At 50.0% G+C, this 21,054-nt stretch overlaps 3 protein-coding genes across 10 annotated transcripts in view; 2 read left to right on the top strand and 1 right to left on the bottom strand.

Moving 5' to 3' along the window:
- Positions 1-21,054, bottom strand: part of LOC102943236 (zinc finger protein 883) — a 2,438,435-nt gene that overhangs the window by 2,256,726 nt on the left and 160,655 nt on the right. The gene's annotated exons all lie outside the window — the stretch shown is intronic.
- Positions 1-21,054, top strand: part of LOC114020163 (zinc finger protein 501) — a 1,907,800-nt gene that overhangs the window by 1,760,090 nt on the left and 126,656 nt on the right. The gene's annotated exons all lie outside the window — the stretch shown is intronic.
- Positions 6,992-21,054, top strand: part of LOC102942056 (zinc finger protein OZF) — a 31,982-nt gene continuing 17,919 nt past the window's right edge. The window contains exon 1 of one of the 5 annotated variants that reach the window (XM_037887378.2): positions 6,992-7,267. Coding sequence is in view for 3 of the 5 variants with exons in the window: in XM_043537397.1 (XP_043393332.1) it covers positions 16,827-16,968 (142 nt within the window). In the remaining 2 variants the exon portion in view is untranslated. Of the gene's footprint in view, positions 7,268-7,384; positions 8,059-16,576; positions 16,969-21,054 lie in introns of those variants that run through there. The other 4 variants (XM_037887379.2, XM_043537397.1, XM_043537395.1 and 1 more) reach the window with 4 other exon arrangements.

Below are 21,054 nucleotides of genomic sequence, written 5' to 3'. Positions count from 1 at the left end.
GTGCAGTGAGAGGTTATTTAAAAACTCTGCGCAAATAGACAAAACGTTCTTCTGACCCCAAAGGGTCAGCCACATTACCAGGTCAGTATAGGTTTGGATTTTACACAAAATACGATGCTGCCGGCCAATCCTTTAGCATCTAAACTAAAGGTTTATTATAAAAGAAACAAAAAAGAAGGGAGCTGTTAAATGGGAAAGCAGTCAGATACATTCCAAAATCTATATATCAGGTTCTTAGCAGGACTGGTGAGTTTCTGGCTTGAAAGTCCATCTGGAACACAGCCACAGCTTGGATGGGTCATTCAGTCCTTTGTTCAAGGCTTCAGTTTGTAGAAAAGTTGCTCAGGGGTAGGAAGAGGGATTGAAGACAAAATGGAGATGATGCAACTGCCCTTTATATTCCTTTTGCCATGTGGCTTGTACGTCCTGTGTCCCAAACACAAGCTTCACAGCACATGGCATGGAAAAGCCTTGGAGGTCTCCGTACACAGGCGCACCCCTGCATCTAACTCAGTAGGTGTATCCCCTTTGTCCTTTCCATGGGTTCATTGTACAGCTGATGACCCTGGATGGGCCATCGAACAGGCTAGGCAGTGCTGATGCCAATCTGTCTGGGGGTGTCACCCAGAAACACTGCACAAGTCTGGAAATACAGATATACCCTACATATCTATATCTCACAATACAAAGGTGAAACAAACATAAAACCAAGATTATCATACTTGGCAAATCATGACATTTTCACTGACACCTTACATGGCATATCTAGCACGATTCATTGCAATCTTATCATATTGGTATTAATAATAAAAATATTAATAAAATAATAATAATAAATAATAAATAAATAATAATAAAGTGTCTCACAATTCCATACAGTGTCACACTTAGTAAACCAGGACCAGCTCCACAGGTCCTTGAAGATGCCAAACACTCTGCTTATGAGGGACTGAAATACCTGCTGGGAACACACACAGGCAGAGACTGTGTCAGTCTGTACCCCTATGTTCACTCTTCTAGAAAATTATGACCAATTTTGTACATAGTCTGGCTTGTGAGGTATCATTTGAAAATGCATAATCTACTGACTATTATCCTCCTGTTAAAATGTGTAGCAACACTGTATGTAAAGTTATGAGGTTTTACTGTATGATATTACTGAAAAAGTTACAATACTGGAGAACACCCACAGACCAGTTCCTCAGAGACAGCAAGGCAAACAGCTGGTCAAATAGCCATTCTCCGACAAGGGGAAGGTGTGAAGAAGACATTTACATTCCATCACAGGGACCACTTGAAGCTCATATCTACAACAGACAGCCTGTCACCATGACTCAGCTGAGAACTGAAGTTGTTTCTACTACAAAGGACTGAATTATAAAAAGAGGGGAGGAAAATGCTTGAGACTCTCTCTCCCCTCTTTCCCTCTGCTCATGACAACTCCTGAAGAACTGAACTTGGGTGGCAGGGGTGGGTTAGGGGGAGTCCTGGCTGAAAGAAAAGTCAGCCTGTCTCAGCATATGGTGAGAAAAACATTTGCTTTGAATCCGTTTTACCTTGTTAAGTTAGACGTTAGTTTGTGTTTTATCTTGCATTCCTTTTGTAAACAATTCTGACTTTTATGCCTCATTACCTGTAGTCACTTAAAATCTTTTTTTCAGTTGTTAACAATCTTGTTTTATCATTTTATCTAACCAGTGTGTTTGGATTAGAGTGTGTTGGAAACTCCATTTGGGATAACAAGGCTGGTGCACGTCATTTTCCACTGATGAAATGACAGACTCCATATGAGCTGGCGTTGCTCAGTAGTGTGCTGGACAGTGCAAGATGCACATTTCTGGAGGAAAGTCTGGGACCAGAGAATTTTCTGGGGTTCTCCTGTGGTGCACTGTAATTTGTGAGTGGCTGACTAGCAGCACTCAATACTGTGTAGCTGGGAGCGAGTTTCATGCTGGAGACTGTGTGTTAACTGCCCAGGAGGAGCTGTTCTCACAGTAAAGCAGTGTAAAAGGCACCCCAGCTTGGGGAACTGAGGGGAAACAGCTGTTCAAAAGTCCAGATTGTACTGTGGTTCATATCACAGACACTCAATTTCAAAGAGTCTCCTAAAACACAGAGAAAGTAAATCCATGTCCCAGAAATTGAAGACTCCAGATAGAGGGCAACTTGCCCTGGCACTGCTTCTTGCTGACAGAGAGGTCCAAAGACAATGAGAGAGTCCTGGGGAAGCTGGGAACAGTAAGCATGGGCTGGTGGGGTTCAGTGGAGAAAGGGAACAGGAAGGGCAGGGATATTACTGAATGCAGGATCTCAGCAGTCCTAGATGTCAGGATAGCACATATTGCAGCCCATTGGGAAACATAATCTCAGATGATGGGGTCTATATTAGCTGTTTCCACTGAAGAGAGGGATCTTGGAGTCACTGTGGATAGTTCTCTGAAAACATCCACTCAATGTGCAAAGGCAGTCAAAAAGCGAACAGAATGTTGGGAATCATTAAGAAAGGGATGGATAATAAGTCAGAAAATATCATTTTGCCTCTATACAATGGTACGCCCACATCTTGAATACTGTGTGCAGACATGGTCACCCCATCTCAAAAAAGATATATTGGAATTGGAAAAAGTTCAGAGAAGGGCCAAAAAACAAACAAACACACACAAAACTAGGAGTATGAAACAGCTTCTGTATGAGGAGAGATGAAAAAGACTGGGACTTTTCAGCTTGGAAAAGAGATGAAGGGGGGATATGAGAGAGGTCTATCAAGTCATGACGGGTGTGGAGAAAGTAAAGAAGGAAGTGTTATTTACTCCTTATAACACAAGGACTAGGAATCACCCAATGAAAGGAATAGGCAGCAGGTTTAAAACAAACCAAGGGAAGTATTTCTTCACACAACCCACGGTCAACCTGTGGAACTCTTTTCCAAAGGACGCTGTGAAGGCCAAGACTAGAACAGGATTCAAAAACAGAATATGATAAATTCACAGAGGATAGGTACATCAAAAGCTATTTTCGAGGATGGGCAGGGTTAGTGTCCCTAAACTCTGTTTTCCATAAGCTGGGAATGGGTGACAGGAGATAGATCACTTGATGATTCCTGTTCTGTTCATTCCCTCTGGGACACCTGGTATTGGTCACTGTTGGAAGACAGGACACTGGGCTAGATGGACCTTTGGTCTGACCCAATCTGGCCATTCTTATGTACTAGGGAATCTAGTGAGTCCATTGTAATAGAAAGAGGTAGGAAAATCTCTGGGTGTGGAGAACCCTGCTCACCAACCGGGAAGAATTAGTAGAGGAAGCAAAAGTGGATGGGAACCCTTTAAAGCGCCCCCCAAGCCCCGCTGCTGGATCCCCAGGGTAGCGGCGGCAGGGCTCCCGTGGTGGTTTAAAGGGCCCAGAGCTCTGCGGTGACTGAAGCCCCGGGCCCTTTAATTCGCCCCTGAGCCCCGGGGCTCTCAACCGCCTCTGAGCTGGTAGCTCCAGGGTGATTTAAAGGCCCTGGGGCTCTCAGCCACAGCCGGAGCCCCAGGGCCTTTAAATCCTGATCTTGATTTAAAGGCCCCACCTCTTCCAGTTGAGGCCATGCTCCACTCAGGACTCCAGCATACCGGTAAGTCGTTTAAGTTACTTTCACCCCTTGATTTGCTCCTGCAATTGCTAATGGGAGGAGAAATGGTGAGAGGTGGGAGGGGGCGCTGTTTCTGTAGAGTCATTTTAATGCCAGACCCCAGCATTTTCCCTTGGTTTCTTTTAGTTACCTGGAGTCTCTGGCTCAGAATTTAGTATTAATAGGGCCTATAGGGCTAGTACCAGCTGGAGAAAGTCATCACCTGGGCCAGGCAGAGAAGCAGCTTTAATTAAGGTCACTTCCCAGCACAGAAGCCTCACTGGGGGAGCAGCAGCTGCTAAGCCTGGTCTCCCAGATCACAATAGAGGCTGCAGCATCTGATCCAGGAAGCTGAACCCCAATATCATAAGCAGAGAGGGACAGAGCATTTCAGCAGCCTTCCCTCCTTTAGCTCTCTGGGGAGAGCAGCTAATGAGAGCACGTCCTCACAGGGAGACTTGCTAATCTCATTTGCCCCACTGTTCATCTGGAGTCACTCCTTGTCTTTCCACACAGGGACTCTGGATTAACAATGGTCTCAATGAAACCAGAATTCAGAAAGAATGAGTCCAGAATGCTGTGGAAGAAATCACTGTGTGGCAATGCTAACCCCCTTCCCACCTCCCTCACCCCCCAGATCTAGGACAAGGACTAGGGGTATGAATTTTCGCAACAGTACCGGAAGTTCCTGCAGTTTTCAAGAGAGGAGAAAAGCAAACTCTGTGTTTGATAAGTGGATAGAAAGTTATCACTGTGACTGGGCATGGCCGGGGAACGTCGGGCAATACTTGGAGCTAGGATTCTGGCACAAGCTGATCAGGGAGAAGGAGCATGGTTAGTAGCAGCCCCCAGACAGCTCCCCAGTACCCAGACCCCCAGCCAGGGTCTCACCAGATATTCCCTGGGACCCAGCCCCCAGAGTCCCTGGCCAGGGACCCCAAATACCGCTCAGAGCCTCACCAGACCTTCATTGCCAGTCTGAGAATCCCAAAGGGTTCCCTCCACCAAGAGCCCCCAACAGCCAGGGACTGCTGGGAACTCAGTCTCCAACTGCCTGCCTAGGATCCCCACCTGCCCTTCAGCAGGATCTGCCATGCCATTTGCCTGGGATCCCCTGATGCTTTACAGCAGGACCCCTCACCCCATTTGCCTGACATCCTCCCCCCCTCCCAGCTCTGTGCACTGGGCATGGCAACGATCCCAGGAGCCAGCAGGTGAATCCCAGACAGAGCCCCTGGCACAGCACCAGGTACCCTCTAACCCCCTGCCCCACCCCCAAAGAAACGCCCACCCCCGCTGTTCTGCAGCCAACAGGCTCCCAGCAATACCCACCCCCAGGATGCACAGCCTTAGCACTGGACACATCAGAACCACCCCCTGAAACCTCAAACCTCCAGAACCGACCAACCTGACTAGGGTACCCCCTGCCCAGTCACCCAGAGGCCTCCCCCTTCCACAATGACCCTTCAGCTCCAGCTGCAATTTCCCCACACAGACATGCATCCCCCACCCCCCCAGCAACAGTGTTACCTCACAGTGTCTGATAAATGGATAGAAAGTTATCACCACCCCTTGCTGGCCAGTCACACAGGCAAAGGGAGCCCTTGGGGATGCTTCTTTAACAGGAGAGTGGAAGGCATGGAGGGCCAAAATAGGTAACAGAGTGGCAGCCGTGTTAGTCTGTATCAGCAAAAAGAAAAGGAGTACTTGTGGCACCTTAGTCTCTAAGTACTCCTTTTCTTTTTGCAAAATAGATAAGAAATTTCCATGCCCTGTCACTAGCAAATAATGGCCACCATGCATCCACCCCAGAGGTGGCTACATCTTAGCATGGCGGGAAGCAACCTCTTTCAGAGACCATTTGTCATGCTGTGTGGGATACTTCTAGACCCACGCTGCACCCAGAGTGACTCCTCATCCTGTGCCAGCTGGAGAAAAGAAAAGGGTCCAGCCAACTCTCCTGGTACCAGCTGGGAACCACTGATCCCCCAGAGAGGGGGAGGCCTCTGGCTTTGATGTGTATTAAAGATATGCTGGTCTCTTTCATCAGCAAACATTTTAACAGAGATACAGCGGGGAACAAATGATTCTCAGAGGGGAGGGGAAAGATGATCACTGGGCAATTTAACCCCCTGCAACCTCCAGGATGAAGAACGACTCAGGGCCAGAGGTTCCCTCCAAGGAAGGAGAAGTTGCTGGGATTTAGAAACATGGGGAACAGCCCCAAACCCAAGAGGATTTCTAATTGACATTTGATAACACAGAAGAGGCAAAACCTGAGTTTTGAGATCAATGTTCAGAAAGCATCCTCCTGTCCCCCTTCCCTCCCTCCCTTCCTTGCCTTGTTGCTGGCAGTGAATGGCCACCCCACCCCACCCCAGAGGCAGCTGGGTCTCAGGGCTCTGCAAGCTGCACTCATTGAGCCCCTTCTCATTTGGGGAATGATTCAGGACAATTTCCCACAGAAAGAAAGAAAATTTGCTGCGGGTCACACGGGTGGGAAAATATCCCAAATCCGAGGTTGCTGAACGAACACTGGAGACTGAGAGAGAAAACGGGGCACAATCTGAAAAGCCGACGGGGGAAGGGTCAGGAATGGCTCCCTCCCACCGACCCGGCCAGCCCCGTGCCGCTCGGCCCGGCAGGAGGCGCCTCTCTCGGACTCCCGCCCGGGCCGTGGCAGCGGGGCCCGCCAGGCGGGGCCGGGCTGTCTGAGGCGCGGGGGGCGAAGCCGAGCCGGCCGCCGGGGCGCGGGGCGGGAGGCCGGGGCGGCGGGGCTGGTTCCCGGCACCGGGGCTCTCCGCCGGGGGGCGCGCACACCCGGGGGCACACGGCGGGGTCCTCCCGGGCCCACCGGCTCCTGCAGCCCCCGGCCCGCTGCTCCAGCGGGCTCCGGGGAAGCCCCAGCGCGGCCCCGGCCGGGCTCGCTCGCTGGGCGGGGTCTCCCCGGCCGCCGGGCCGGCCGCTGCCTCGGGAGCCCCCGGCGCGGGCCAAGGGGGGCGGGGCCGGGGGGGCCCGGGGCGGGGCCGGTCCTAGGGGCGCTGCCCGGACCCCGGGGAGCAGCCGGGCCGGAGGCCCCGGGGCTGAGGCTCCGGCCGCCCAGCGAGCAGCCCCGGCCCGCGCTCCCCGGCTCCCCCCGCGGCGCAGCGGCCGGGCCCGGGGGCGGGAGAGGTCGCCTGAGAAGCGGGAAGGCGCCGGAGGGCTCCGGGCGCGGCGGGTCTGAGAGGCGCCGGGTGGGGGAGGGGCAGGGAACGAGAGGCTCGGGGAGAGTCAGGCTGACCCCGGGACCCTCCCTTACCTGCGCTAGGGAGGGCGGAAGCGGCCCCCAGGGCAGGTTGGGAGATGTAGTTTCTGACTCTCCCGGCAGCGGAAGTGACGTACGGCGGAGGGGCTCTGAACGCGCGCGGCGCTACGGCTCTGCCTGGCTCGTGCGGGGCCGTTGGAGCCTCTCCCGGAGGAGGGATTTGTGCCGCTGGAGCGCTTGTCTCTACCCCGTCCTGCCTCCCGGCTCTGCGCATGCGCACATCGGGCGGGGGTGGGGTCGGCCTCACACAGGCTGCAGTTCGTAGGGCGCCGGGCACGGGGTCCCCCCCCGGCTTTAGGTTCCGGCAGCCCCGGGCTCCGCCCGCCCCGCTGCGGAGCTGCAGCCTCCAGGTACCGGAGCGAGCCCCGGGGCCGGGCGGTGACTCTGCCCCAGTGTCCGGGGGGGGACCAGCCTCCCCGGGGTCCCTGCGTGGGGCCGGGCGGGGGCTGCCGGGCGGGGGCTGCCGGGCGGCGGGGGGAGACCTGGGGACAGGGGCGGAGGGAAAATGTCGGCGCAGCCCGGGCATGGCCGGGGGGGGGAGAAGAGCCGGGGCCCCCCGAGGGGCGGGGAGGGAAAGGGGGGGCTGAGATCCCCTCGGATTTACCGCTGCCACCCCCCCGCTCCCGCCCTGCCCCCTTTCTCTCCCGGCAGCGACGGGCAGCAGCCCGGGTGACCCCCCCGCACCTCCCTGAGACGGGCTCTGCCCCCCCCCCCCCCCGGACCCCGTTTCCTCCCCACTTCGCCCGTGGCCAGTTCAAATCTCAGCTTTGGGGGGGGGGTGTCCCCCCCACTTTACCTGCAGTGACTTGTCCCGGTTTAGGGGGAATCGTTCCCCGGAGTGATTCTGAACCGGGCAGAGCCCCGAGACAGGGACACCGCTGGGCTGGGCTGGGGGGGCCCAGGAAGGGGAGGGAGGAGCAAGTGCCCCCCCATGGAGACGGCCCAGTCCTCGGTTTCCCAGTCCCCGCTACGTCCCCTCCCCCACCCTGCCCAACCCAGCAGCCCCCCCCCCTCCCCCCCACCTGCTAGTCATGTTCCCAGACCCCACTGCCAGCCCCTCCCCACAGCCAGTGACCTTCTGACTCCAGCCCCGCTCCTGTCCCCTGTGACAGCCACATCGCCCAGGGCTCCCTGCCGGCCGGTGAGTGTGAGGCAAGAAGAATCCATCCCACTCTTTTGTTGATTGATTGATTGAATATCGCTGTATAATCCCCTCAAATTTCCCCTCCTTTCTCTTGAACTGTTGAACGGTGACATAAAATCTCCCCAGATGTTGGTGCTTCTCTCTTGTATTCGCAGATATTTCGTTTGTGCCCCATTTTTTTCCTCAATTCTGAAATTCAGATATTAAATTCTTGAAAATCTTTCCGCTTTTCTCTCCAGGTGTCTGACTGAGATCAGGGCTCTTATCATACTGAGCGTGGCTCAGGCCTTGCCTGAGATCAGGTCCTCCAGTGTGTCAGGCACTGCACAAACCCTGACCAAGTTTAGGGCACTTGTTATGCCAGCCACTGCACAGACCCCTACAGAGAGCAGGGACCTTGTTGTGCCGGGTGCTACAGTGACCCGGACTGAGATCTGGGTCCCTGTTCTGCCAGGCACTGCAGAGACCCCAACAGAGGTCAGACCCCACTGTTGTGACAGGTGCTGTGAAGACCCCAGCTGAGATCTGTGCCCCTGTTGTGCTGGGCACTGTAGAGACCCCAACTGACGTCAGGCCCCGCATTGTGCCAGGTAAAACTGAGACCTGGACCAAGATCACAGCCCCCCTTGTGCCAGGCAGCGCCCGACTGCGGCCCAGATTGCTGCCTTCATTGTGCTGGGCACTTCAGAGACCTCCACTGAGACCTGTGTCCCCGTTGGGCCCGGCACTGCACTGACCTCCGACCAAGATCATGCCCCACCACTGGGCACTGTACAGACCCTGACAGAGATCCTGCCCCCACATTTTGCCAGGTGCTGCAGGGACCCCAAACAAAATCGGGGATCCTGTAATGCCGGGAGTTGCAGAGCCCCAGACTGAGGTCCGGCCTCGTGTTGTGCAGGGCTCTGCACAGACACTGACCAAGAGAAGGGTCCCCATTGTGACAGGTGCTGAACAGACACCAAGGGTATGTCTACACTGCCATTAAAATCCTTCAGCTGGCGCATGCCAGCTGACTCAGGCTCACAGGGCTCGGGCAAAGGGGCTGTTTAATTCCAGTGTAGATGTCTGGGCCCGGGCTGGAGCCAGGCTGTAGGACCCTGCGAGGTGGGAGGGTGCCAGACCTTGGGCTGCATCCTAAGCCAGAACATCTACACCACAATTAAACAGCCCCACAGCCTGAACCATGTGAGCCCATGTCAGCGGGCACAGGCCAGCCGCCGGTGTCTAACTGCAGTGTAGACATGCCCACAGTGACAGAGAGTCCTTTCCGCAAAAACCTCAAAGGCTAAATAGGCAAATGGTGGGAGGCTACTCTCCATTTTACAGATGGGGAAACTGAAGCTCAGAGAGCTGAAGTAATTTGCTCAAGTTTGCATTGAGAGTTTGGGGCAAAACTGGGATCTGAACCCAGATTGTTTGAATTCTTGCGTCTCCCCTTAACCACAAGCCCAGCGTATGTGTGTGTACAGTGTTGTTGTGGCCTGTGTTTGCATTGCATTGGCTTCCAAGGGAGGCTGTGGCATTTCCTTCATTGGAGGTTTTTAAGATCAGGTTAGAGGTACACCAGTCTGGGACTGTCGAGGGCAGAGGTGGGCAAAGTACGACCCGTGGGACTGTCCTGCCCAGCCCTTGAGCTCCTGGCCAGGAAGGATAGCCCCTGGCCCCTCCAGTGCTGTCCCCCATTCACCGCAGCCTCAGTTTGCCGCGCCGCCAGTGCTCTGGCCCGCTGCTCCTGCCGGGCAGCATGGTGGTGTGGCTGGCTCTGGCCGGGCGGTGGGGCTATGAGCTCCAGCTGCTCTGAGTGGTATGGTAAGGGGGTGGGGAGCAGGGGGTTGAATAAAGGGCAGGGGGTTCTGGGGGGCAGTGAGGGGACAGGGAGCAGGGTGTGGTTGGATGGGGCGGAGGTTCTTGGGGGGGGCGTGGTCAGGGGACGGGGAATGTTGGATAGGTGTGGGAGTCTGTCAGGGGGCGGGGATGTGGAGGGGGTCAGGGCAGTCAGGGGACAGGGAGCAGGGGGGGATGGATGGGGGTGGGGTCCTGGGAGGGGGTGGTCAGGGGTCAAGGAGCAGGGGGGATTGGATGGGTTGGGAATTCTGAGGGGGGCAGTAGCAAGTGGGCCCTCTGTACAGTTGTGCAACCCTGATGTGGCCCTCGGGCCAAAAAGTTTGCCCACCCCTGATCTAGTGATACTTGGTCCTGCCTCATCACAGGAGACTTGAGTAGATGACCTCTCAAGATCCCTTCCAGGCCTACATTGAAATAATTCTGTCTTGTGCTGTGTCGTCTTCTACGCTGAGCTGTTTTGCAGGGTGCCATTTGGAACTGTGATGCACCATGTGTTGCATAGTTTTATGGTGTATTGTTTTGCCTCAGCTTGTTTGGTGCCTGTGTTGTGTTGGTTTGAGTCGAGCTCTTTTCCATTGTGTACTTTAGGGTGTGTTAGTTTGCCTTGTGTGGCTTTCTTCTCCTTTGTGTTGTGTCATTTTATGCTGTGGAGTGTAGTTTTTTGTTGTTGTTTTTCTGAATTGCCTGACATTATGTTGTGGTGGGGATTTTTCTGTATGTTGTGTTTTATATGTATATATTGCATAGCATCATAGAAATGTAGGGCTGGAAAAGACCTCAAGAAGTTATCAAGTCCGGTGCTCTCTCTGCTGAGGCAGAACCAAGTATATGTAGATTATCTCTGACAGAGGTTTGTCCTGCCTGTTCTTGGAAACTTCCAGGGAAAGATATTCCACAGCCACCCTTGTAAGACTATTCCAGAGCTGAACTACCTTAGCTCTGGGGATTGACTACATGCCATTGTAGGCAGTCCCATCATACCAATCCCTCCAGAAAGGTATCGAGCTCAGTCTTGAAGCCAGTTAGGTTTTTTGCCCCCACTGCTTCCCTTGGGAGGCTGTTCCAAAACTTCACTCTGATGGTTAGAAACCTTTGCCTAATTTCAAGCCAAAACTTATTGATGGCCAATAGCCATTTGTTCCAGTGCCAGCACTGGTGCTTAACCTAAACTCCTCTCCGTCCCTGGTGTTTTTCCTCTGATGTATTTATAGAGAGCAATCCTATCTCTCTTCAGCCTTCTTTTGGTTTGGCTAAACAAGCCAAGCTGTTTGAGTCTCCTCTCATAAGGCAGATTTTCCATTCCTCAGATCATCGTAGTAGCCCTTCTCTGCACCTGTTCCACTTTGAATTCGTCTTTCTTAAACATGGGACACCAGAATGGTTCACAGTATTTCAGATGAGGTCTCGTTGGTGCCTTGTACAACAATACTAACTTATTGCTTATTGCAAAAATGATTGCACTGTTCATTTTCATCCCATTTCTTTTACTCCAGCTTTCAAGGTCATGCAGATCTTCTTGGAAGATTTTCCTGTCCCCCATATTGGCAATACCTCCCAGGTTTCTGTCACACTCCCACTTTTTGTGCCAAGGTCACTAATAAAAATGTTGAATAAGATTGGTCCCAGGACTGATCTGAGGAACTCCACTAGTAACCTCCCTCCAGCCTGACAGCTCACCATTCAGTATGATCCCTTGTAGTCTCCCCTGTAACCAATTCCTTATCGACCTTTCAGTTCTCATATTAATCCCCATCTTCTCCAATTTAACGAATAGTTTCCCATGTGGAACTTACTGACATCCAGGTAGATTAGAGCTACTGCATTTCCTTAGTCCAAAAAATTAGTTACCTTCTCACAGAAGGAGATCAGGTTTCTCTGGCAGGAGCTACCTTTTGTAACAACATGGTTTATTTATTTATAGTGCTAAAGGCTGGAAGAAACGGTTAGGAATAGGCTGAGAATGGCCATGTGGCGGTGGGGGAGGGGATGGCAGAGTGTGTGGAACTGGTGGAGGGGAGGGGATGCTGGAGGGGTATCTGGGATTTTGTTTTGAAGGAGTCCAAGTCTCTGCTCCCTGTGGCCATGGTCATTCTGTACCAAAGCAGCACATCAGCAGGCCAGATGCACACACCATAGCTCCATCTGGAACACGAAGCATTCACTTCCAGATGGGATTGACGATTTCTCAGGGGCCCAGTTTGATAGGCCTGGCTGGGGTGGATTCAGTTGGACAGCGGTCTTGGGCTCTAACGGTTTGGGATGTTCCTTTTTGCATAGCCAGCTCTTTCCCTTTATTGTTTTATCCCCACCTATGCTCGATGCCACTCTCTTCTTAACTTCCTTTGGCTATTTCAGTTCCAGTTTTTAAATGGGGTCTAATAATTGCAAAGCTGAATGAAAGATAAACGAACAGAACCACTTGAATTTTGGCACATAGCTGGTAGAACGATACCTAGTGAAAGTATGCTGTAATTACCTGGTTACCTATAGCATTTTCTGGTAGGATGGATGAAGCAATGTCAGAGCCAAAAGCACTTTTTAGGGCGAAAGGGCTCCTCACGTCTTTGCTCTCTAGGGAGCATGCCACCGGCCAGGGCTTAGTCTTTCAGGAGTGGTGTGCTGGATTGTATTTAGTAATCTCAAAATAAAAGGTCAATATCCAATGAAATCTTGCGAACATTATACATGTAAACCCTAATGCTATTAAAACAACATGGTATTAATACTGATTCTATACTGAAATTAAAATTACGAGATAAACGCATGAGAAATGAACTGACACTAATTTCCATTTCTTAATGCCTGAAATTTTGACACTTGCTCACACCATCTTTTTTTAAAAGCAATGCACAGCGCACAGTCAAGTTAATTAATGAAAGCACACTAATTATTGACTGATTTGTGTTGCATAAGCATCTGATTAAGCACCTAATTAAAACTGTACCACTGTAAGTGGAAATGCATCAACACAGCTTAGCTCCAATGTGTTTAAATGTGAACGAAAAGTTTCTAAATTAAGTAAATGGCAGAATGGTTAATGGGGAAAATACACAGAAGTGCCTCTACCCAGTCCTGTTGACTTCTTGTTCCAACGCCCCATGAGTTCTGGCCTCCTGGTCAACTCAGCTCCCAGTCCCACATCAGCTGTGCCCTCTCCCAGCCGAACCCCTTTCTACTGCAGTTTTTCATCCCCCTCGTCCAGGCAGGGGGTTGACGCTGCAGTCCCTAAGGCACCTGCGTTAATCACTGTCTCACATACTGGGGGTATTTAGATTTCAGGGAACAATTTATCAGAGTTACTGACTCTGGGAGGTGGGAGAGGGGAGAGGCAGTTTTCTCCCCACACTCTGTAGGGCCATGTTCAACCCTGGTAGCCTCCATGTTACCTCATCCTCCACCCTCCCCCATGTGTCTCTGCTCATGTGTCAGAGTGTCACCTTCTGATCATAATGCCGCTGGCCTCAGCAGAGCTCCCAGACAGGAGCTACATCACAATGGGGTTATGGTACTGAGAGTCAAATACATCACAGGGAGGCTGTAATTATCCTCAAAGCAAGCTTTACAGTCTAGGAAGTGAAAGAATTCAAGTACTTCATTACTTAAAATTATGCTTGAAAGCACTGGATTTTTATTAATAAATTCCAGTAAATGTTGATTTCACTGTACACACACAAATGAAAAAATATGTATATAGGTAATATACAGAAATGTCTCTGGAGAAAGTTGAGTTTGACTAAAGGATATTTACACTGTATATTTTGCATTTGACGTTGAAAATTTCTGTTTGAACAGTTATAAAGATTTGGCTTTTGGAATCTCAACATTTACTGTAATTAAAAATTGTTGTCTGACAACCCCCATAACTTCCTACAGCTCTGAACATTGAAATTGTAAACATTGAAAAAAGGGCTTAAATAAATATTGATATCATCTATTGAAATTAAAGAAAGAAATAGACAAAATGAATTTTGCCGATCCCACTTAACAGCAATTGCAATATGCTAGAGAATGGAAATTCATAGCTAAGGCACCCAAGCTTAATTCTGCCCTTTAGTGACACCAGGCAATCGCCATAGGACTATAAATAAGGCATTTTACTGCATAAAGTTCCAGATTAGATTACACCAATTTGTAAAGACACCCTGAGGGAAAGATCTCATGTATCACTTTCACTGGGTTGTTTCTTTTATTGGTAATTCCCAGAAGTAAATAGAGAAATACCATTCTATCAATTATGACGTGGCCATTTCAGATTTCTGGGAAGTGTCTGTAATTTTGCACCTGGGCCAGGTCCTTGGAGAGGCAGAACTTTGGTTTCATTTCAAGTTGTCCATGCTCAGCAGCTTCTGGAATGTACTTCAAAGAATTTACATATTTCTCTGGCCTGTTTTTAAAAGTGCTGCTACAAAAGGTGGGGAATCATAGAATACCAGGCTTGGAAGAGACCTGACCTTAAAAACCTCAAAGGAAGGAGATTCCACCACCTCCCTAGGTAACTCATTCCAGTGCTTCACCACCCTCCTAGTGAAAAAGTTTTTCCTAATATCCAACCTAAACCTCCCCCGCTGCAACTTGAGACCATTACTCCTTGTTCTGTCATCTGCTACCACTGAGAACAGTCTAGATCCATTCTCTTTGGAACCCCATTTCAGGTAGTTGAAAGCAGCTATCAAATCCCCCCTCATTCTTCTCTTCCGCAGACTAAACAATCCTAGTTCCCTCAGCCTCTCCTCATAAGTCCTGTGTTCCAGTCCCCTAATCATTTTTGTTACCCTCCGCTGGACGTTTTTCCAATTTTTCCACATCCTTCTTGTAGTGTGGGGCCCAAAACTGGACACAGTACTCCAGATGAGGCCTCACCAGTGTCGAATAGAGGGGAACAATCATGTCCCTCGATCTGCTGGCAATGCCCCTACTTATACAGCCCAAAATGCCATTGACCTTCTTGGCAACGAGGGCACACTGTTGACTCATATCCAGCTTCTCGTCCTCTGTAACCCCTAAGTCCTTTTCTGCAGAACTGCTGCCTAGCCATTCGGTCCCTAGTCTGTAGCGGTGCATGGGATTCTTCCGTCCTAAGTGCAGGACTCTGCACTTGTCCTTGTTGAACCTCATCAGATTTCTTTTGGCCCAATCCTCTAATTTGTCTAGGGCCCTCTGTATCCTATCCCTACCCTCCAGCATGTCTACCTCTCCTCCCAGTTTAGTGTCCTCTGCAAACTTGCTGAGGTTGCAATCCACACCATCCTCCAGATCATTAATGAAGATATTGAACAAAACCAGTCCCAGGACTGACCCTTGGGGCACTCCGCTTGATACTGGCTGCCAACTAGATATGGAGCCAGTGATCACTACCCGTTGAGCCCAACGATCTACCCAGCTTTCTGTCCACCTTATAGTCCATTCATCCAGCCCATACTTCTTTAACTTGCTGGCAAGAATACTGTGGGAGACCGTATGAAAAGCTTTGCTAAAGTCGGGGAATAACACATCCACTGCTTTCCCCTCATCCACAGAGCCAGTTATCTCATCACAGAAGGCAATTAGATTAGTCAGGCATGACTTGCCCTTGGTGAATCCATGCTGACTGTTCCTGATCACTTTCCTCTCCTCTAAGTGCTTCAGAATTGATTCCTTGAGGACCTGCTCCATGATTTTTCTGGGGACTGAGGTGAGGCTGACTGGCCTGCAGTTCCCCGGATCCTCCTTTTTCCCTTTTTTAAAGATGGGCACTACACTAGCCTTTTTCCAGTTTCAGCAGCTGTTATTGTGCATGCTCAGTGAGAGCCCCAGCGGGGTTTCATGGGCCCAGGCCTGTACAGCGCAGCTCACCTAAAACCAAATTCCATCTTAGCAAAGATTAGGGGCTTGATTCTGTGCCATGGTTGTCGTTTTCCCTAGTACTTTAGTGATAGGCCCTATCTGCAATGGTTGGGTTTGCATAGGTGTATTGTGGGAGTATTGGGTCATTGCTCACGTCAGTCAGATTTAGGGTTACATTGGTGAGTACCTTATCTCTGCATTTCCTGATTATTACAAGTTTGAGTTTTGCTGATCTCTCTTTTGGAGGGGCACCAAACAGCTCTGGGCAACTTTAAATCCTGCATTCATAAAGTTTTTTGTTAGTGAATTTCCTAGCTTTTTGTGCAGAGCAATGTTGGCTGGAGGAGTTAGGAGCCCTATAGGCAGTTGTGGGCTTCACACAAGTTTGCAATCAGATGCACAGAGAAGTGCAATGACTTACCCAAGGTCACCCAGCAGGCCTGTGGCAGAGCCAGGAATAGTCTCTGTCCAGTGCTCTCTCCACGTAGGTGCTGGATGATTCTGAAGTGCTGCTCTCCTCCCCCCCGCGCCCCATACTTTTTGTTATGGTGGAATGGGAATAACAGTCATGGTTTCAAATGTCTCTCTCTCTGCCACCTTCTCCTGCTGCCACAGTTCCAGCTCGGCTTCCCCTCCAGCCCTCTCTTAGCTCTGTAGGAGCCAGTAGCTGTCTCCTGACCTCGGCTGCTTCACACATGTATTACAGGCAGCAGCATATGATATGGCACATGCCACCTTGGTGATGTAGCCTGAGCTGCACACTGAGCTGGGCCCTCACTGCTTCTTCCAGATGAGCCCCCTGCCCCTGCTCCAGCCATGCCCTAGCTCTACCCCTCCTCCAAACAGGCCCCCTCCCCTATATACTCTGGCCTGCCCCTCCACCCCATACACGTGTAACATGTGCCTTTAAATTATTCATATTTTGGATTTCAGATGATTAAATTTTTGTTACCTTCAGCTTCACCATCTTCCCCTACCCAACCCGGTTTCAGGTGTTTGGTGGTGCCCCGATGGTTTTCCATTGATAGTTTGGGAGGAAGCAAGGCTGGTCTCTTGAGCGTTGCGTTACCTTACCAGCTGACTAGTGAGGAGTGATGACCACAGTTCCCTCTAAAGTGCGAACCTGGGCGGCCGCGCACATGGGAATGAAGGGCTGCATACCTAATAAGTGGAGCTGCACAAATGTGGCTCCACTAATTAGGTGCCTTCTGGACCGTGGAGAGGATGCGGAAGAAGGTGAGGTGATGGGGGAAATAGGGGTAGGTGGGGGGAATAGGGGGTGAGTGAGGTGATGTGGGGGTCGGGAGTTTGAGGTGTCCCAACTTCCAGCCGGGCTGCAGTGGCAGGGAGAGGAGAGAGTTGGACTCTCTCAGCAGCCCCAGTTGGGCTGCTGGTGCCAGGGAGAGACAGGAGACTTCCCCAGCCCCAGGCTGGGCTGGGGGATCAGGCTGCACGGGGGTTTGGGGTGCCAAGATTTTGGGCGGGTTGCTGGCATTTTGGAGCATGCAGGGGATGTGGCTATATGGGGGGTGGGGTGGGGTGCTGGGGAAACTCCATTGTCTGATTAATGCATCAGAGCAAGGTCAGTCCAAGCACATCTTTCCTTTACTTATTGTTAAGGTAACTATGAGTCTGGGGTGAGGAGCTGGTACTAATTACCACCTGATTATTGATATAATTACAAGATCTGAAATATCCCAGGAATAATCTGATGGGGAAGGAATAATGTGGCACCCCCGCTATTTTCACCTGTTAGAATTATAGAGCAAACACAAAACAGTGAATCCTCTGCGGTTCTAAACCAAAATATTTTTCACCTAGTATCAGCAGGGAAAGATGAAGAGCTTGCTTTGGGCCATGTTGAGTTTCTGTTGACAGCTGGTGGACATCTGCTAGGAGATGTTAGAAAGACTGGGAAAAGATTTAGTTTGACTGGAGGGAGACAGATCCAGAGCAGAGAGGTAAAGAGGGCTGAGGGATTCTGCATTAGCAGATCTTAATGCAGAATCTGACTTATTTCAGAGTAACAGCCGTGTTAGTCTATATTCGCAAAAAGAAAAGGAGTACTTGTGGCACCTTAGAGACTAACCAATTTATTTGAGCATAAGCTTTCGTGAGCTATAGCTCACTTCATGAGCTGTAGCTCACGAAAGCTTATGCTCAAATAAATTGGTTAGTCTCTAAGGTGCCACAAGTACTCCTTTTCTTTTTGCGAATCTGACTTATGTTGGTGCTTTTTTTATTGTAAAGCATTTAGGCTGCTTTTGTAGATACGTGTAGTTAATCTGTCCTCCTCCTAGAGTTCTGAGGCGGTTATGAGAGTATTTTTAAAGAGTGCAGACTGCAGATTAGGTTGCAGTGAGGTCTTCATAAGTGCAGGATCAGGCTCTAAACTACTGTCCAGTCCACACACTGAACAAACTGAAAAAAACACTTTTATCTTTCTGTTGTAGTGATCTGATGATAAATTACAGCAATCCAAGGTTAAAAGAAATACATCTGTGATTTTATTTTGATTGTTGTGGCTTTAAGAAGCTGCTTTCATGCTATTTACTCTCTCTTAGATACTGATCCTGCAAACAGTTATGCCTCTGGAGGGCATCCTTGCATTAGGCGTTTGCAGGAGTGGGGCTTTAGTGAATGAATATTGGAGCAAAAGCATGTGGCTAGGCCTAGCTCATAACATTGGCATGGTAACATTTCAAACAAAGTTTACATGGGTGTTAATGGCTTAAGATAAGAAAGACAAGGATTCTTTTAACAACATAATTCTTTTGGAGTGTTGTAGATATCTCAAAACTGTGATCTTAATGATTTTTTTAAAAAATCCTATGTTTACTAATCAATACATGGATTATTATTCCAGTTAAAACTGGAAGAACTTGACCATGGATGCTGTTTATTTGTTTGGCCTTTCAATTAGAGTTGGATTCCAGAAAAGTTATTTGCATTACGTTTTAGAATTTGTTTGGGGAGAGGTATTGGAAACCATTAAGGCCAGATCTTTGCTATCTGGTATTGTTCCGGATCTTCAGAGTACTCCCATTGACTCAGAAGTAGGAAGCACTAGGTGTGGTGTTCGGTGTTTTGTAGGATGAAGACCTTATTGCAAGCTCTTTGACACATGGCTTTGGAGTTTGCAGACAGATCCCTGTTTCAATGTGCTTCAGGGCTTCTACTCTTCAGTTTTTGAGTTGGTGACACGCACACACAATGTGAAAACAGGAGAACTTTGCCTGTTTCTACAGGGCTCTGTTGCACTTGCATAGCATGGGTGCTAAACACTCATTTAAAATACCCATCACCAGCCAGTTGCTGTTTTACTTCCCTTCATATTGTCAGTGTTGTCACTTGTTTGTTTGTGGTTTTGTTTGCTGTTTGTGTTGCTTTATTACTTCTTTTTACTGTTCTCTGTGTGTGAAGTATTCATCAAATTAAGAATTGACATCCCACAGATGGTATAAGCCTGAGTGAATACCTTTTACTCTCCTTTCCAGTATCAGAAAATATTGTATTAATATTTGCGATGAGAGCATGACTATTTCTAGTTGACTCATAAATTTGTTTAGCATCTTAAAGCTGGGCTGTGTGCGCAGATAATATGCATGCAAGAGGGATAGTTTTGTGAACTGCAAAAGTCGGTAGCATGCTAGTGTTTTGGCAGATGCTTCATTTTTTGAGAGCAGCTTTCCCTGAAGATTTTGTGGTCTATGGTAGGAGGAGGTTATTAAATTGGGCCTCTGGTGCATGTTTTTTATGCTTTCTCTTAATGTCCATGACTGTGTTTTATTTCTGTAGCTGTTTTCAGTAGGCCACATTTTGTCCCTTGTTTTAATATTCTTTCTTCTTCTTCCATGCCTATGAACTGTTTAAAAATATATTTATATCTAGGATTTTTGTTTGAACTGGTGGCGCACATCCACACATTACCTCAGTATTGGTGGAGCACATAACAAAATTCATTCCGCACATGGATGGAAAAAATTAGAGGGAACATTGGTGATGACTCCGTCTTGGGTGGATGGGCCAATTCTGGGGCCCATTACCTCTTGGTGATTGATTTCCATTCCAAGTCCCTAAAGTTGATTTTCAATATAAATGCTTTGTTCCTTACATACGCCCCATTTGTTGATCTTTCAGTCATTGTGAGTCTTGACCAGTTATGAGCTTTTTGTAGATGCCTCTGTCACGGAGTCACTGGGTCAGTCCTCTGGAACTACTCTGTATGAAGCCAGTCAGGACTCTGGGGGAGCCTCCTCTCTCTGAGCAGACTGTTTCCAGGGCAGAAGCTTCCACAGCTTCGACCTTCCTGGGTCTGACCTCAGAGCATTAGCATCCCCTTCCACAGTGTGTGCTTCCTGCAGCAAGTCCGCCCGGACGGGGCTCCTGGGGAAGCCAGAGGGCCCTACACCCCAACTCCGCAGTCAGACATGACTCTCAGCCAGCCGATAAAAGGTTTATTAGGCGACAGGAACACCGTGTAGAACAGAGCTTGCTATCACAAAAATCAGTGACTTTCAGCCAAGTCCAGCTTGGGAGTCCTGGGACAGATGCCCTGGACTCCCCCTCTTCCAGTGACCCGACCTTTGTTACAGCCTCACATGCTCTCCCCTATGGATAAATAGCCTCCCAAGAGATGTTTGGTGTGATGGGTTTGTCAGGTCTCAGGTGAGAGCTGCTGGCAAAGACCAAGTGACCCTTTGCCAAGGGATCTCTGTGTCACTGTCTGACCCCCGTAGGCCAGGGAGAGGACAACTTTCTGCCAATGGCCTTCAGGACGGGGGCTGAGTTCACTGCAGTACGCCCTCGTCCCCTCTCCATTTCCCTTCTCGGTGTGCTGCCTGGGATGCTGCCCTGCTTCCTGCTCCCCAGGACACCCCGTATCTACTCCATGTGCCAGGCTTCTGGCAGCCCCCAGTGAGAGGCCATCCAGCCCATCAAACTGGTGCCAAAGTGCTGGGCCTCAGGCCTTCTGGGGTGCAGAGAGTCCAATTGCCCCCTGCCCCAGGGGTGCTACAGGGGCATGTCCTTCTAGTGCATCAGGGCTCCACCCTCTGGCTGAGACCTCGGGGCACTTTCTTCCTCTCTTGGGTACCAGGTGAAACCGCAAAAGAGCCGACTGTCGGCAAACAAGAGTAAATAAAGGAATGAAAGAAAAGAAAGTGTGTGTGTTGGGGTGGGGCGGGGGGGAACTGTGGACAGATCCCATCAGGATACGGGCCTCTCTTACTTCTGGGGGCCCTGAGAGCATCTCAGTCACCTTCAGAGTTTACTGGGTCTCCAGCGCAAGTTTCAGCCTGCTCCCCCTTTGAGCTTTGGGGA

The sequence above is a fragment of the Chelonia mydas genome, chromosome 28 (assembly GCF_015237465.2).
Source record: "Chelonia mydas isolate rCheMyd1 chromosome 28, rCheMyd1.pri.v2, whole genome shotgun sequence".
NCBI lineage: Eukaryota > Metazoa > Chordata > Testudines > Cheloniidae > Chelonia > Chelonia mydas.
The sequence above is the reverse complement of the archived record's forward strand: the minus strand, read 5'-3'. Positions and strand labels throughout refer to the sequence as shown.